General features: G+C 43.3%; 1 protein-coding gene across 1 annotated transcript in view; it reads right to left on the reverse strand.

The window, feature by feature from the left end:
- Window positions 1-9,748: 9,748 nt before the first annotated feature.
- TBC1D19 (TBC1 domain family member 19) overlaps window positions 9,749-17,531 on the reverse strand; it is a 145,217-nt gene continuing 137,434 nt past the window's right edge. The window contains exon 20 of the mRNA XM_074349540.1: window positions 9,749-17,480. Within this exon, the coding sequence (XP_074205641.1) occupies window positions 17,377-17,480 (104 nt within the window). The 3' untranslated portion in view covers window positions 9,749-17,376. The remainder of the gene's footprint in view (window positions 17,481-17,531) is intronic.

The following is a 17,531-nucleotide window of genomic DNA, read 5'->3' on the forward strand; positions in this document are numbered from 1 at the left end:
TATAGGAATGTACTAATAAATGCTTCAGTGTATTTTTCTACAATGCCATTTTTGCTCCCCAAATGCAAGTTCTACAGCTGGATACTAAAAACATATTTTTAATATTATATTGGCAGTAATCTAAGAAATAAGACTCTGGTATAAGTGAAATAAGTCAGATAGAGAAAGGCAAATACTATATGATCTGACTTTTATATGTGGAATCTAAAAAGAAAAAACCCCAAAACACAAACTCATAGAAAAAAGGTAATATTTGTGGCTACTGGGGGGTGAGGAGGGGAGGGGGACTTGGATGAAAGGTGGTCAAAATGTACAAACTTTCAGCTGTAAGTCCTAGGATGCATGCACAACGTGATGACTACATGTAGCACTGCTGGATGGTATATTCACAAGTTAAGAGAGTAGATCACAAGAGTTCTTCTCAAAAGGAAGGAAAGAATTTTCTTTCTTCTTCTTTATAATATCTATATGAGATGGTGGATGTTAACTAAACTTACTGTGGTAATCATTTCACAGTACATGTAAATCCAATCATTAGACTGTATTCTTTAAATTTATACAGTGCTGTGTGTTAATTACATCTCAGTAAACTGGGAAAAAAAGACTCTGGTGCCCAACACCTTTGCAACTCCTAAACATAATTCTCTTGGTCTCTCTCTTTCTCTCTCTCAGTACCTAGTTATCTATCCATCCAACCATCTATCATGATAATAGCAATCAGGTATATAGCTCATTTATAAAAATATTCCAGGGACTGTTTTGTGCTTTGCAGATGTTCATTTAATTCTTACAACAACTTTACGAAGTAGGCTAACTGCTATACAAGCCACTCTAATTCTCAGCTTCTTAATACAATACAATACAAGTTTGTTTTTCACTCAAGGAATAGTTCATGCAGGTATTTGGCCAGCAGCCTTCCACATGGTGATTCAGGGGACCCAGGCTCCTTCCATCTGGGGGCTCCATCACCTCCAGCACTTCAGGGTCCTCTTAGGCACCCGTAGATGGGGGATAGGATGAGAGGGAATGTGGAGGGTCACCCAGGAATTTCTCATGGGCCAGGCCTGGAATTAGTGCACATCACTCCCCTCACATTCTGTTCACTGGAGAATTCAGTCCCATAGCAGACCTATGAGCAAGGGAGGCTGGGCTGGGAAGGACAGTCAGCCTGTGTGTGAGTAGTTGGCACATATCCGTCTTTGCCAAAGGCGGGCACCAGTATGTTCGTTTACATCTGAGAAGACCAAGGTCTAGAAGGTTAAGAGACTGCCCAAGATTACATCAATAAAATGTGATGGAGCCAGGATTCCAACCCAAGCTATCAGCCCCCAGAGTGTAGGCTGTCTATCAATACAACTATGATGATGTCCCTGGGAGGTGAGGGCCCAGTGACCCCCAGCTGCCCAAACAAGTGGGGGAAAAAAAGGAACAATGACTTCTAGATCCCCAGAGGGCTCCCATTTCTCTGCTCACTCTCAACCTGCTGTTTCCCCTGAGTGTACAGCCAAGAGGGCCAGAAACTCAGCCACTATCCCATGTCCACTCCCCTCCCCGCCAGCTGCTTGACAATCAGGGAGCCAGACTCAGCAATCCTCCCATCACAAATGCCTGTCGCCCAGAGCATGCTGTCCTCTTAACAGGAAGCCGGCCAGACAGGTGTGTGGGCTGTGGGGGAAGGGGTTAACTGGAAGGTGGAGGAGAGGGGCTGGCAGCATAAAGATGTTCCAAGTAGTCCTTGACACGTAATTTCCGTCGCGGAGGTGGTGTTCGGAACATCATAGGCTATCATTTTATTTTAGGCTCTTTCGTGGGGCCAGGGCAGCAGGGGGGAACCTGGAGACTTTGCTTCCACCCTCTTCTCAGCTGCGCACTGGTGGTAACTCCTGGCAAGTCACTCAGTCACGCTCTCGGGGCCAAATGAGTTTAGACGTGATCGAGGCATGCGGCGTGGGGGGTGGGGGGAGTTTTAGGACCGAAAGTAGCTCAATAAAACTAGGGGTCCTCGCCCCACAAAATGCACGTAGCCACCTAACTGGGCAGGAGGATGCAGACTTCCTGGAGGGACTCCCCAACCACTGGTTAAGATCGGCAGGACTCCGGGGAGTTTTAGCTCGCGTGCTCCTGCTTTCCGAAAGCCGTGGGGAACCGCTCCCCCGGCTCTGCTGCCTCCTGTGGAAGGAAACCTCGCAGGCACCTCCTGGGCTCCTGTGCCAGCCGCCCCGGGGCCCGCTGGGCCGTGGAAAGCACAGCCCCTCCCCACAAGCCAAGGCCGCTGGCGGCCTGGCACCGCGCCCCCGGACGTGCTGGCAGACAGACAGCCTTCTCCACCGAGCCTCGTGCGGGGTGAGTCACGGCCCAAGCGCCTCTGATTCACAGGTAGCATTTATTCGACAAAGGAGGTTGAAGGGGACTTGCTTCCCTCTGTGACAGCTCATCCTTAAAATCATTTGCTTCTTCGCCGTCAGGGGAGGGTTTCTGCCCTGCGCAGCCTTTCAGCTGCTCCCCGGGAGCTGGGGGAGAGGCCGGCTGCAGCTGTCCTGGGCACAGGAAGTCCAGGAGCTCCTTGTGAAACGTAAGGGGAACTATAAATACTGTAAAAACTGAGAGCTTCCAAGTTCAAAGGAAGTCCGGGTGTGGTCAAGGTCAGGCTGAGGAACAAAGGGGGCCCAGAGGGAGATTTTTCTGCTTCCTCTGAACCTCCATGATTCCCTGCTGACTTCCCGGAGAAGCCAGAATCCCTTAGCATTTCAAGTCCTCTAACTCAGGTCCCATTTACCTTTGCGCCTTCAGGAAACTACCGCTCCAGGTAGCCTCCCTCAGTGACACCAGTGTGCTGCCAGCTTTTCCAGGTACACGCTCTCAATGTCCTGTTCTTCCTCCAGACTACCCTTCTTCTCTTTCCATCCATCTCCACCCCATCCTTGCTCCAGGCCTGCCTGTAATCTATGTCCCCCAGAAACTTTTCTAGACCATTATGAACATAAAGAAGCACAGTCACTCACTCTTGATTGAGTGCCTACCATTGCCATGCTTTACAAACCTCACATCTGATTCTTTCATCAATCTTGCAAGGCAAGCATTCTCATCTTGTTTTATAGGTGAGGAAATTGGATTTGAAGGAGTTAATTAAATCTCCTCAGGTCATGCCGCTTGTAAATGACAGGGCAGCAGCTCTTGCCCAGCTAGCTTTAAAACCACTGTGTTACGCTGCTACACCCACGCATGTGTGCAGGCACCCATCTGTCTGCCTGTGCCTGCACCCTCCCATCCATCCATTCGACTGACCAGCGCTTCTCAGACTTTTGTTCCTCCCCTAAACCTACAGTAGCAAGGCACCTCTCGTCCTCTTCCAACATCCTGGGACATCAGCATCTGTGCCCTTCCCGGCAGCCCAATGCAGTTCAACTTCTTTCCTAGTGGAGACATTACCATTCTAACCAGATTGGTATCACTAAGGACAGGGATCATGCGTCCCTCATAAAGCCTACCCCAGCACTTTGGGCATTTTGGACAGTTACTGACAACTGGCTAATGACTGAATAGTTACCCTGCTTTCATGGGCAGGCTGAGAAGGTAAAAAGCCATATATTCCCACATGACCAGAAGCCAGGAGACCAAGTCCTCAGATGACCAGGGCCAGGGAAGGCCATGCAAGAAAAATCAAAAACAGAGAAAGGACCTCTTGCCAGAGTCCTGAGCCAGAGTCTCCTGGAACCCCAAAGAATCCTAGTTTTACATTCTTTAAAAAACTTTTTGACAGGTGTACATTGCTGTCAAAAAACTCCTGCAGCAAGCATGGAAATTTAGCCTTGAGATTGTAATCACAGGAAACAGCACTCAGTTTCCTAAGCAACCATAATTCTTTTTCTCTCCATCCTGTGTGCCTCTCATGACAATGAGATCTCTGATGCCTGGAAGACAAATCCAAAATGCTCTTCAAAAGCAGCCCAAGTGGTATTTTTAAATGCTCCTGGAGATCCTGGTCCTACGTGGCACAAGGAAAAGGAAATAAATAAAGCAGCGGTTGCCTGAACCCAACTCTCTTCTTGTTTACATAGGCTGGTGGACAAATAAGCAGTCATTTTACAGTCATCCATGCACATCTGTGTTGACTGAATGGTGTGGTCCCCACCGCACCCCTGCCCCCAGCTTTGGTTGAATTCTCCTCTTTATTCCTGATCACACTTCATGCATTATTCTCAGTGCGCTGTATTCTGATCACCTGTTTACTTGGATGCTTCCACCACTAGGCTGTGAACTTCTTGAGGATGATAACCATGCCGTCATCATCACCATCATCACAGTGATCGTTCACGTCTTTCAGTGCTAACTGTGTGATGGACATTGTGTTGGCTGCTCTGTGAGCAGCATTATTGGAATTACTGGTGGCTGGTCCAGAAGCCTGGGGGAAGCTTCCTGGAATTGGCAACCCCCAGAAGGTGTGCTCCAGAAACGCTCCTGCCCTGGGTGTGCAAAGCATCCTTCCTAGTTTATTCACCTGCCTCCATCCTTCTATCTTACATCTTCCCTGTCTGGCTATTATTTTGACATTGTAGTGCCAGTCTTCACACTGAGTTCAAAAAGCATAACCACTTGATTTGTTGGGGATGACAAGTTCTTTTGCATCAAAAGGAAAAAATAAGATTGGCCAATGTTTCTACCAAATAGTTTTTTTTTAAGTGCTTTTTTTTATCTTGGAATAAGATATTCCAATTTGTCCTGATCTTTCCGGTCTCTTTTAGAATGTTTTTCAGTAGACCTTCAATCTGAAACCAGACTTTTTCCCCCTTGTACATTTCAATAGGTGTTTCTCTAATGCAATGCAAGTCACTTTTAGCGATCAGCATCCAGAATCAATCACTCCTCATGCTCTTAATTAAATCTGCAAGTTGGAAACTAGTTAGTGAGATTCTTTATTCAGAAATACCAAGAGGAACATAAGCAGGCTTCTTTTCTGGTTGTAACAATGCCAGTTTTCCATAATCTGACCTTCACTTGACTTCAGTGGACCAGAACCTTTCTTCAAAGCAGTGTATGTATTTTTATAACCTAGATGCACGAATGACGACAGAGGATTATCTTCGGTCATTAAAGATGTTGGAACACTCTTTATTACAGATGGAAAAAAAATAGCCCTGCGGTTAATTTGGATTCCTGTTTGAAGCTGACTTGAGTTGTCTTTTGTTGTCTCAAGGTTGGACTCCAACTGTAGGATTAAAAGTACCTGGGTTCTTTAGGACCAATATTTAAAAGCAGATTAGATATGTGACTCATGCATTCTGTAGAATGTATAATACGTGATCATAATAAAATGCAGATATACTCACAAACGAAAAAACTATTTGTATTCTCATCCCTGAGGAAGCTGTGTTTATTTTCAAGGAAAACTTATTAATGCATTGTGTTCAGGATATATGCCATGTTTTATTCTTCTGTGATTTTTAAAAATTTGTTTTATAAGAAAAGAATCTACACATCCTTCTGGAATACGAATAAATAAATGATCAGGGACAGAGAAAACTGGCATTGACACAAGATACTTATGTCAAAAGAAATTTAATTTGACCATAAAGCTTTTTTTTTTTTGATGTATAAATGATTAACAATGTTGTGTTAATTTCTGGTGTACAGCATAGTGATTCATTTATACATATATGTATTCCTTTTCATGTTCTTTTTCATTATAGGCCATTACAAGGTATTGAATACAGTTCCTTGTGCTATACAGTAGCACCTTGTCATTCATCTATTTTATATATAGTAGTTAGTATCTACAAACCCCAAACTCCCAGTTTATTCCTCCCCACCCCCTTTTACCCATGGTAACCATAAGTTTGTTTTCTATGTGAGTCTATCTCTGTAAATAAGTTCATTTGTGCCCCACCCCTTTTTAAGATTCCATGTATAAGTGATACATATAGTATTTTTCTTTCTCTTTCTGGCTTACTTCACTTAGTGACCATAAAGCTTCTGATCACTGTTAACCACACTGCAATGCTGGGGAGGGGCTTCAAGGCGGCATAATAGAAGGACGGGTCACTCACCCTCTCCCACAAATACAACATACAATGTTGAATTTAAGACAAAGATGCAAAACTGTCCAAGTAATGAAGAGTCCAGCTCCAGTCTTGACATTTGTTTGCTGAGAATCTTCAAGCTCACCTTCCCCCTTTCCCTGATGGTCCACCACCGGGCAAGCTGAGGAGCCCGCTCAGGGTCAACCTCCTTTGACACCAGTGGGAAGCTCAAACCATGAAAAGCCCCAGACTCCGTGCAGGAACCCTCACCCCATCCCCAGTTTCTAACCACACACACAAAACCCAGCCAGTCTCTGTCCCCTGCTCTCTCAAGCCATTTTTGGACCTCCTTCAAAGACTGCCCTGCACTCCCGAGAAAACCTCATCATGAGAGTAATAAACCTCTTCATGTCCTCTTGGTGTGTGTGTGTGGCATCGTCAATTTTGACATCTGAATCAAATTTTGGGTGGGGGGAGTCCATCCTGCCTCTGCAAGGTGATCACAGCAATATGGCATGATCCTATTAAAATTTTTTTATATGTACACATATTAATGATTATACCTGTGAGCAGAACACCAAACCACAGAGAAACATACTGAAACATTAACAGTGATTAAGTGATTATCTCTAAGCTGAAGGATATGGGTATTTTTCTCCTTTACATATTTCTCTGTACTTTCTAAAATTCTTGCTAAAAAGATACTCTTTTAAAAATATGTAAGTAAAAAACAACGTTGCATACAATATAGAGGCAAAAATGTTGTGCCTTGGGGAGTGGGAATAAAACTCAGTGGTAGAGTGCGTGCTTAGCTTGCACAGGGTCCTGGGTTCAATCTCCCGTACCTCCATAAAAAAATAGAAAGATAAATAAAACAGCGAAGTTTTTAAAAAATGTGCCTTAAATAAGAGTAAAAAAGAAAATGTTCAAGTCATTTTGATTTGTTTTGTTAATCCTGAATTACATACACAAAAACCCAAATCAAGCCTCCCATGATGTGTTCTTCCTCTTTCTCTTAAAAAAAAAAAAAGGAGGAAATATAACTGCATGAATTTAAGTTTCACTTTTTAGGAAAGTTTTAATCTAATCTTTGAAACTATTTGGATGAGAGTCAGCATGAGGAAATATATTTCTGCTAAAAAAAAAATCCTTATCCTCAGGACTCAAAGGCTGAACTGAACTCTTTTAAATCGAGAGCCATTTAAAAAATGTTAATTAAAAATTAACATTAGCATCCTGTACATGTGTGGCCATTTCCTGTCTTGCAGATTTTCACTCTAAGGACAGTAGCTCTTGTTCTGTAAATTTCCTATCAGAAAGACTGGAATAGGAATGAGGCAGAAACTATTATATGTCAGACACACGGCGCCTCCTGGGGAAGGGGTGTTTTTTGCTCCATCTTAGGGCCGAGGGGACTGGTTTGCAAGGTCACATGACTAGGAAGTTGCAAAGCTAATGTTCAGAATCAGGCAGTCTGACTTAGAAGCCCCATTTTATGATCCAACCCTCCTTACTTACCGCTGGATGGTCCCAAAGCAGCCTAATTTAAGGGGCTGAACAAACGGTGGGTAGTGATCCTTAAACCTGAGGTGCACCACAGTCACCTGGAGGGCTGGTTAAGACGCAGACTGCTGGATCCCACCGCCAGAAACTGGGACTCAGCAGGTCTGGATGGTGCCTGAGAATGTCCATTTCTAACAAATTCCTAGGCGAAGCTGATGCTGTTTTTAGCATACACACTGAGAACCAGTGGGTGAGAGCAGGACGGTAACTCTGGGGCTTTCCAAGGCAGATGGTTCAAGGCCTGGGTCTTAGAGCCCTTAAGAAGTTCCTCTAATTTATTGGATGCTTAAGGCTGCCAGAGGGCCCCATCCTGCCGATGGCCACTCCTCAACACACAGGGCTGTTCCTCCACTTGCCCCGGGCTTCCCTCTAGAGTGGCGTCCTCCTCTGCTCAATTGGTTAATTAGCTACCCCCCCAGGTGTGGTTTCACAAGGCCAATTACTTACCAGCCAGGAAATTTCTTCTTTTGTTTCTGCCTTCAAATGCCTACATTTAAATAGCGCCCCCAAGGGCGTGTCACCAGGCTTGGGGAAGCGAAAGGAACTTCAGTCTCCTGAGACCAGTCACGGGAGACCAGAGGCAGATCTGAGAGGCTGGGTCCAACCTCTGGCCCCTTAGTCGCTGCAACAAGAGTCTGCTGATGTTGTTGGCCCCCTCGTCTGGGGATGAAACATTTCCTTGGCTCCCCTTTGGGGAAAAATAAGGATTAATTATGCTCTCAGGAGAGAGAAGAAACTGCTCAGCCTTTAAGCTACATTAACTCCTTTAGGTCCCAGACTGACTTTCTCCAGATCCTTAGAAACTGGCAGGAAATTAAAGAAAGTCTCAAGAAACTGGGCGGGGTGGGGGGCGCTGGTGGGAGGAAGGGTATTGCCGAGGTTAAACAGGTTGTGATCTGATGTCTAGTTTTATCTGGCAAGTGGTGAAATGCCTTGTAAGTAGTGCTCAGAAAAAATGTCAAGGAACAAGCCCCAAATTAAAACCACGGGACAATCCCAGTGCAGAAAGAGTCCCCTCCTTGGCTGCCTTCGCACTAGATGTCCTAAGGTCTGTTTTTCCCTTCCCTCTCCATTGTCTTTTTTTTTTTCCTGTCAAGCCTTGAGAAAAGTACATTAGTTTGCTCCATGGTACAGGTTAGTTTTTGGCTTCTGGAATTTTGGGTAAGAATCCTACCATCTTAAAACAGGGTCAGTTAAGGCTGCCAGGGGGATTCCTCAGGCCAGAGGGAAGCCCTTACTCAGACTTCGCTTCACAGACACCCGTCCCCATCCGGCCACAGGCCAGGGGATTTGGGTCAAAATGGGGCCACAGCCGAACCCAACACGGGCCTGCCTCATGCTTGGCAAGTCCCACGCAACCTGCTGATGACAGGGAGAGAAATATGTAAATTATAAGCTGGAGCGAGGACAGTGCGTGTTAAGTCCTGCCAAGCTGCAGTCGTTAGACCAAATCTTGCATGTCGTGAGTGGAGCCAGCATGAACAAACAAACCATGTTCTGTCATGCTGCGGCTCCCGGGCGCTCATCCCCGTGGCCGTCATCCTCCTGGCTTGAGTTCCTCAGCGTCTCGGCCTGAGCTTTTGCAGTTTTGACTCAGTCTAAAGCCAAGTAAGCCCTCAGGGGACCGAGCAAGTGCCTCGGGGACTGCTAGTGGGCCTGGAAAAGTGAGGGTGTGCTAGGGAAAGGGAAGGTAGACAGCCCGTGAAGGCTGTGGAAGGGAGAAATGTGAGCTTGCACGAGCCCTGCCCCGGGGCCCCAGCACAGCGACGACGTGAGGCCGGCTGGCCCACTCAGCCTGGCCAGGTTTGGCGCCCAGCCCAGCCCCAGGTGTGAAGCAACCTCCTGGAAGGTCCTGGAAGAGCCTGCAGCAACCCCTCCTCTGCTCCCCGGGTTCCTTATTTCGTCTCACTCAGAGACAAGCAGGCCAGGATGGTGCCTGAGATCAGCTTGCCTTCATTCTGTGCTGTTTGTACTTACTGGTGTTGTTGAAGGAACCCCCAGATCGTTTCATTTTGCTCCAGAAATTCCTGGGAGCAGAAGCATCTGTCACTTGGGAACTTGTTAAAAATGCACAATCTCTTTGGGATTGGCTGATACAAACTACGATGGACAGAACAGATAAACAACAGGTCCTACTGTATAGCACAGGGAATTAATTATATTCAATGGCTGGTAGTAGCCTGTAATGATAGAGAATATGTGTGTATATATGTGTATATACACACATACATATATATAACTGAATCACTGCGCCGTATACCAGAAACATACAACATTACAAATCAAAAAAAAAGAAAGAAAAAAAAGAACAACACACCATCATGTTATACACCTAAAAAATTTATTGAAAAGTAGGTACAAGTTTTTTAAGCCATAATGGTGAAGTTTGATGCTAAGAAAACGCTGATACACTTAGTATCTGTCATCGCCTTAGTATTGCCATCGCTTCATGAAGCAAGTAGTAATAAATCTCAATTTTTACAGTTGGGAAAATAACAACAAAGGAAAAGAAATGCAGAATATCAGGCCCCACCCTGCATCCACTAAGTCAGCATCTGCCATTTAAGATTCTCCCAGGTGATTCCTAGGAACATTAAGGCCTGAAAAGCATGGCCTTGAGCACTGGTTCCCAAACTTTGCCGCAGTTTTGGGGAGTTTTAAAATATGCTGATGTGTGGGCTCCGTCCTGAGAGATTCTGACTCATTTGGTGGACTTTGTGGCCTGGGTATCAGGATTTTTAAAGGATTCCAAAGTGATTCTAACATGCAGTAAAAGTTTGAGAACTATTGCATAAAATACCTTCAGGTTTTTCTCCTAGATCAGTGCTTCTCAAGTTTTAATGTCACAGGAATCATCAGGGCATCTTGTAGAAATTCAGATTCTCATTCAGTAGTCCTGAAGCAAGGGCGGTTCTGCAGCCCTAATGAGCTCCCAGGTAATGCCAATGCTGCTGGTCCAAGGACTTGACTTTGAGAAGCAAGGTTTTAAGACAGATGAGGGCGACCATCGGAAAGAAAGGCAGTGAATTAACAGGGAAAATCCAATTGTGACACATCGGCACCTGGGCTGCAGGGAGAAAGGCCTCAGGAACAAGAGATAAGGAGATGGGCATTTTAGTTTCCTCCTACAAGCTGTGGAAGTTTGAACAAATTACATAATCTTTCTGATCATCAGTTCTGTTAACTGGAAAATGGAGATAAGAAAGCCCATTTAACAGAGCTATATAAAGACATAAGGTGACCTGCAATCCTAGGGTTTCCTGTGGAAGAAAACCCAAACAAAGAACCAGGACCGATACTAAACACTATACGTCAGTCAAGCCTTTAATCACTTACTGCAAAGTATGAACTGGAGGCTAAGCTGGCGAAAGTACCGCCCTCCTCTTCCATTTTTTCCCCATGAAGTGGCTCCCATTGAAGGGCAGGTGGATCACCGCAGACGTGTGGAATTGCCTTAGTGCTCAGGGAGTCCCAAACAAAGGCTCCTGCAATAGTAAGGCCCTGGGGACCAAGAGGAGCGAGAAGGGGAAGAGATAGGAGTGGAAGGGTACGTAGTGCTGGAACGGGTACCTAGTGCTGAGTTAAGATGGAAGAAGGTGCCAAGTCCTCCCTCCGCTCACAAGGGGGTCTTGGCAGAGGCACCTGAAGGAGGCCCCCGTGAAGACCCCTGATAAAGGGGCTTCCGTGTGGAGACACCTGGGCTAGGACTGCAGCTCTGCTTAAGAGCATGGCCAGCCAGGGCAGCCCGCATCTGTGACTGCCCTCCCTTTAAAGCCTGCGGGGCACTTGCTGAGCCTGGTGCAGGGAAAGCAGCTTTCTCCCTGTGGCCTTTATAATTGCCTGTGAAAAATGTGATGCGTGGGTTTTTGGCCGTGAGCCAGACTCCTCAATAAAAAGATACAGAGGTACCAGGATAGCCAAGAAAACTTTGAAAAAGAACCAAGTTGGAGGGCTAAAAGTACCTGACATTAAATTTATAGTCATGACTTCAATAACAAAAAAAGTCTTTTTTAATTTATAACTGTGAAGTTGTTTGTAATATTTCCTGTAGTTAGTTACAGTATCGCTCTCATTTCTGATATTGGTAATTTTGTCTTTTTCCCCCTGATCAGTCTGGATAGAGGTTTATCAATTTTATTGATCTTGTCAAAGAACCAGCTTTTTGTTTTATTGACTTTCTCTATTGTTTTTGTTTTCTATTTCATTGATTACTGATCTTTTATTATTTCCTCTTTTCCTGCTTATTTTTGGTTTAATTTTTTTTTGCTAGTTTTTTAATGGAGGCTAAGATCACCAATTTGAGAGCTTTCTCTTTTTCTAATATAGGTATTTATAGCATCAGTTTCCCACTAAATACTCTTTAGCTGCATTCCAAAAATGTCGATATGTTGTGTTTTCATCCAGTTGAAATCCTTTCTTATTTCCATTTTGATTTAGTCTTTGATCATGAACTATTTAGCAGCGTGTTATTTTCCAAATTGTTCAAGTTTTTTTCTAGATATCTGTTATTGATTTCCAATGTAATTCCACTGTAGTCAGAGATCATATTTTATGTAGCTTGAATCCTTTTAAATTTGTTGAGACCAAAATACTATTTGGCCTAATGTTCTATATTCATAAAAACTTTGTGTGTACTTGAAATGAGTGTATTTTGCTGTCATTGGATGGAGTGCCCTACAAATGTAGTTAGATGAAGTGGTTAATAATATTCCTTAATATCTTGATTTGTCTGCCTATTTTTTCTGTAAATAGTTGGTAGAGGGGTGTTGAAGTCTCTATAATTATACATTTGTCTATTTTTCCTTGCATCTCTATCAGCTTTGCTTCATATATTTAGAAAGTGTTGTGTGTATAAACATTTAGGACAGTTACACCTTTTTGATGAGTTCACCTTTCATCACTATGGTAGTGCTCTTTACTTTGAAATTTAAGTTTCTGTTATTAACACAGGTTACTTCTGATTCATGTTAGCAAGCTGTCTCTTTTTTCATCCTTTTACTTTTAACCTAAATATGCTTTCATATTAAAATGGATTGATTGTAAGAACTATATAGTTAGGCCTTGTTTTTTTAATCTAATCTGAAAATCTTTGCTTTTTAATTGAAATATTTACATTTAAATCTTACATTTAATGTGATTATTGATTTGGCTGAATATTTTTCTATTTTCTATTTCTAATTAAAATTTTAAAAATTTTTATTGAAGCATAGTTGATTTACAATGTTAGTTTCAGCTGTACAGCAAAGCAGTTCAGTTATACACATGTATTTTTTCTTTTCAGATTCTTTTCCATTATATATTATTACAAGAAATTGAGTATAGTTCCTTGTGCTATACAATAGGTCCTTGTTGTTTGTCTGTTTTATATATAGTAATATGTATCTGTTAAGCCCAAACTCCTAATCTATCCCTCCCCCACTCTTTCTCTTTTGGTAGCCAGTGTGTTTTCTATGTCTGTGAGTCTGTTTTGGGTTTGTAAATAGAATTTGTATTTTTTTTTTTTTAGATTCCACACACAAGTGATATCATATGATATTTATCTTTCTCTGTCTGACTTACTTCACTTAATATGATAATCTCTCATGTTGCTGCAAATGACGATGTGGCATTCTTTGTTATGGCTGAGTAATATTCCATTGTGTATATGTGTGTCTGTGTTTGTGTGTGTGTGTGTGTATGACATCTTCTTTATTCTTCTTTATCTATTCACCTGTCGATGGACACTTAGGTTGCTTCCATGCCTTGGCTATTGTAAATAGTGCTGCTATGAACATGGAGATGTGTGTATCTTTTTGAATTAGAGTTCCCTCTGGATATATGTCCAAGATCAAGTTTCTGGCAAGGCAAGTTTCATTCTAAGACCTCTTCCCTTGGTTTGTAGGTGGCTGCTATATCTCTGTGTGCTCACATGACCTTTTCTTCCTCCTGCTGGAGAGAGAGGTCTGGTTTCTTTCTCTTCTTATAAGACACTAATCCCATTGGGGGCTCCACCCTCATGACCTCATCTAAGCTAATTACCTCCCAAATGGCTCACCTCCTAATACCATCACGTTCTGTATTAGGGCTTCAACATATGAATTTGGGAGCAATACAGTCAGTTAACAACCACCTTGGACAGAAGCGGAAGTCTTCTTAAACTGTGTTTTGGGAAAGACTAAATCTGCCAGATGTTAATAGCATGTGTTATATATACCGTATTGAGAAACTTTGGACTAAGCAGTTATTCAGGTCATTAATTGCAAGAATTCTCAGAGTCTCTAATGCCTTAGTGTACAATATAAATCTCCAAAAGGAAGATACAGCATTAAACAATTCCCAAATGTATTGATCATGAAACCCTAAAAATGGCGGAGGCTTTTGATGGGTCCTGCTATTCTGGGCTTGCTATTTTTTGCATGACTATGTACCTATTCATTCTATATCCCTTGAGGAAAAGAACAGTTTGCTTTCTAATTCATAGTTAAAGTGTTTAATGTGAAATGTTTTATACATATTATGTCATTTAATTTTCAGAGTAACCAGCCCTATTTGGTCCTGATTAGCATTTTATAGGAAAAGAAATTAAGCCTTATAAAAGTTGGTTAATTTTACCAAGGTCACGTAGCTAGCAAATGGTGGAGCTGGGTTACAAGTCCATGTTTAATAGAATATAAACAAAAATAGGGGATACTGAATAAATAAAAAATAAACAGAGCCAAAGATCACCAGAAAAAAATGTGGGACACTGGGAAAATATTTGTTTTCAACAGTGGTGCCCATTCTCTCTGTCTTCAGCATAGGAGTTACTAATATGCATGGTTCTCCACAAAGCACAGGTATAGGAACCCTCGCCCTCCCTTCCAGCAATCTCCCTCACATGGAATAGGTGTCTGGCAGTTCCTTGGAGTAGAGAGTCCTGAGGGTAACGCTGGGAGGTGTCCTCACAGTCATTGTGTGTGGTAGTAAGAGAAGTCTTACTAATGTAGAAGTAAGGTAAGGTCAGTACTCTTTGGATGAGGCCACTGACCTTGTTCTAGGGCTGGAGTCCTGGGCTGGCCTTCTGTCCAGGGGAGTTCCTGGCCCTTGTACAGTGCCCCCTTACAACACTTGTGTACTTGGCCACCCACTTGGCAATGTCAGATCTTTCAGAGTTGGGGTCCTACGGGCTTGTCCGCAGATCCAAATCTTTCTTCCCATTTGTGTGTTCAGGTCTTCCCATTTTCTTTTGGATCTCACATGTGAGATACTTAATCGTTCAGCCACTTTTCTCCTCCACTCAGGGGGAGAAGCCCATTGACATAGAAAGTAGTATGCTTCTCTTTGAGGGTAAGGCACACAGTCCTTTGAAAAGTGACAAGGGGAAGAGGAAAACCTGCCTATTTCTTCCTATAGTCTTACTATTGATAACCTAATCTTCTCATTCATTCATTCTCTCTCTCTCACATACATACATTCTCTCCATGAGTCAGTCCATCACTGTACACGCTGTGGGTGCAAATTAAGTCATGTATTAGACATAACTTGCTGCTTTCTATTTCATGAAAACATTGCAGTGATTCCATTTATAAAGGAAGGGTCCCTTTATCTGAGCAATTAAAATAATCTATCCCTAAGCCATGAATAAGTTGAAACACGAATAAGCAAGAGCCCAAAGAGGGAGAGGAGGACCAAATTCATTTGATAAGAAAAGGAAAAATAGCCAAGGCACCAAACTAGTGCGGTGCTAGAGCAGAGACAGCCACGACTCCCGCTGTCTGAAGAAGCAGCTGACTATACTTAGACCATGCCAACCCCAGGCTGCCACCGCAGGAAATTGGTCCAGGCCACAGCAGCCACCTCTGAGAGGATTAGCCATCCACACATGCCTGTTTATCCCACTCTCCATCAGAATTCCAAGCTTCCTGCTCATCAGTTACTTACCCAAGTTTCCTCCTTTGTTTTGACCTAATTCCCACCCACCCTTCGTTCCTTTCCCTAGTAAAGTCCTCCCCCTCTGCCTCTTGGAATTCCCAATTCCCAAGGTGAGATCAATGACCTCCTGTATTTTCCAACCGCTTCTCTGAAGACTGTATTCACCTTTTAACTCAAAGCTGGCTGCATCCTGGGGACACGTAGTCTATGCAGCCGTCTCAGGTGGATTATGTTTTCTCATTTACCCAAAGTGCTCCAGCGCCAGCCTTATGCCTCAATGACAATTTGAGTTTTATTCCCCCTTCTCTCTTGCAAACCTCTTCTGCTCCTTTGAGGCTCACACCATCTGACTACCCCACTCTTCTTCCTCCGTGTTATTGTCACTGACTAGTATCCTCTGGGACTTTCTTCCTCATTCTCAGTAAAACTAACTTGCGATTCAGTTTTCTTATCTCTTCCCCCATCATCCTTCTTGCTGATTTCAACATGCAGGCTGATGATTCACCCACTACCACGAGCTCCTGGTTTCTTGACGTACTCGTTCTCACTGATGTTTTCTTCTACTCCACCTCAGTGATCCACTATGCCTTAGATCTCTGCATCAACCAAAATGACACAATCTCCAAAATTTCAAACGCAAATATCTTATTCTGGCTACAAATATTACCCTTCCAAGGTACTTGCGGAAGTACCCTTTCTTCAAAAGTGCTTTTCCTTTTTTTGTTGTGACCTTCCATCCATTTTTCTTTATCCATATCTATCATCACCCCCTCCTTACCCTTCATTTCTTCTTTTTGAGCTCATATTCCATGATCCATCACTATGGCTTCATCCTGAACTTCCTTGCCCTATTGAACGAAGGGCGGCAGTCCAATAATTAGCACCTTTCTTCCTGCCGGAGCTCTGAGAACTTGAGACATAAAAATTAAAATCGACACAAATAAAAGCAGATGAAGACGATGTTCATCCACACCTCTACATTTAAAACAGATCAAGGACCTTCTGTAGCACAGGGGACTGTATTCAATACCCTGTAATAACATACAATGGAAAACAATCTGAAAAGAACATGTGTGTATGTATAACTGAATCACTTTGCTGTACACCTGAAACATTGTAAATCAACTATATTTCAGTAAAAAAAAATTTTAAAAAAAAACTGATGTATCATCTTTCTTACTGATAAAGCTAATCCCACGGAATGTGACTTACTTTTTCAGCAAAGACAGGAGTTTCAAAACTGTGTCTTAGACTTACCCTCTCTCTGATGAACTGCAGTCACCCCTGTCACCCCACTTTCTCCCATACCACGGGACCCGGATTTTCTGAAGCTAGGACATAGAGGAACAGTGCGGAACATATGTTTGCTGTGGGCTGCTGGATCCCAAAAGAAAGATGAGAGAAAGGAGTTGGCTTTGCATGCCCACTCATTGCTCCCAACCTCCTTATCTGTCTGTCTGTCTATCTATTTTTTTTAGAGAGGAATAGTTTTCATCCAGGCCAAGGAGCCTTTACAAGTAAGTCAACCAAAAAATCAGGGATAGGGGGTGGGGATGGCAGACATGTTAAGTCATGTACATTTTATTTCTAGTCCCTAAATTGTTAAGGCACCTCATTTCCAACTTAAAAAAATCACACAAAATGCCAACCTCATCAGTATAATTCACTCCTCTCACTAGCGGAGTCTCCCCACGTGGAAGGAGACCTTAAGACACGGCTACACACTTCCCCCGGCACCTCTCTTCCTCCGTGACACCTGCCTTATAAAAGCCCAACTTTCTGGTGTCTTTCTCCTGTCAGTACCAGGGCAGTAGAAGGTAGTCTTCAAAACACTTTCACGAATTTTATTTTATTTGGATATTATAAAAGCCACACGAGAGGAACTGGACAGGGAGAGTCACCTATTTTATAGGTAGGAGAACTGAGGCAACGTGAACTCACTGTCAGAGGTTCCAGGTGACGGGTAAACCCAAGTAATCTGAGAGGAGGTGGATTCGTTTCCTGTTGACACTGTAATGAATTACAACACACTTAGTGGCTTCAAACAATACACATTTATTA

This window comes from Camelus bactrianus, chromosome 2 (genome assembly GCF_048773025.1).
Source record: "Camelus bactrianus isolate YW-2024 breed Bactrian camel chromosome 2, ASM4877302v1, whole genome shotgun sequence".
Lineage (NCBI taxonomy): Eukaryota > Metazoa > Chordata > Mammalia > Artiodactyla > Camelidae > Camelus > Camelus bactrianus.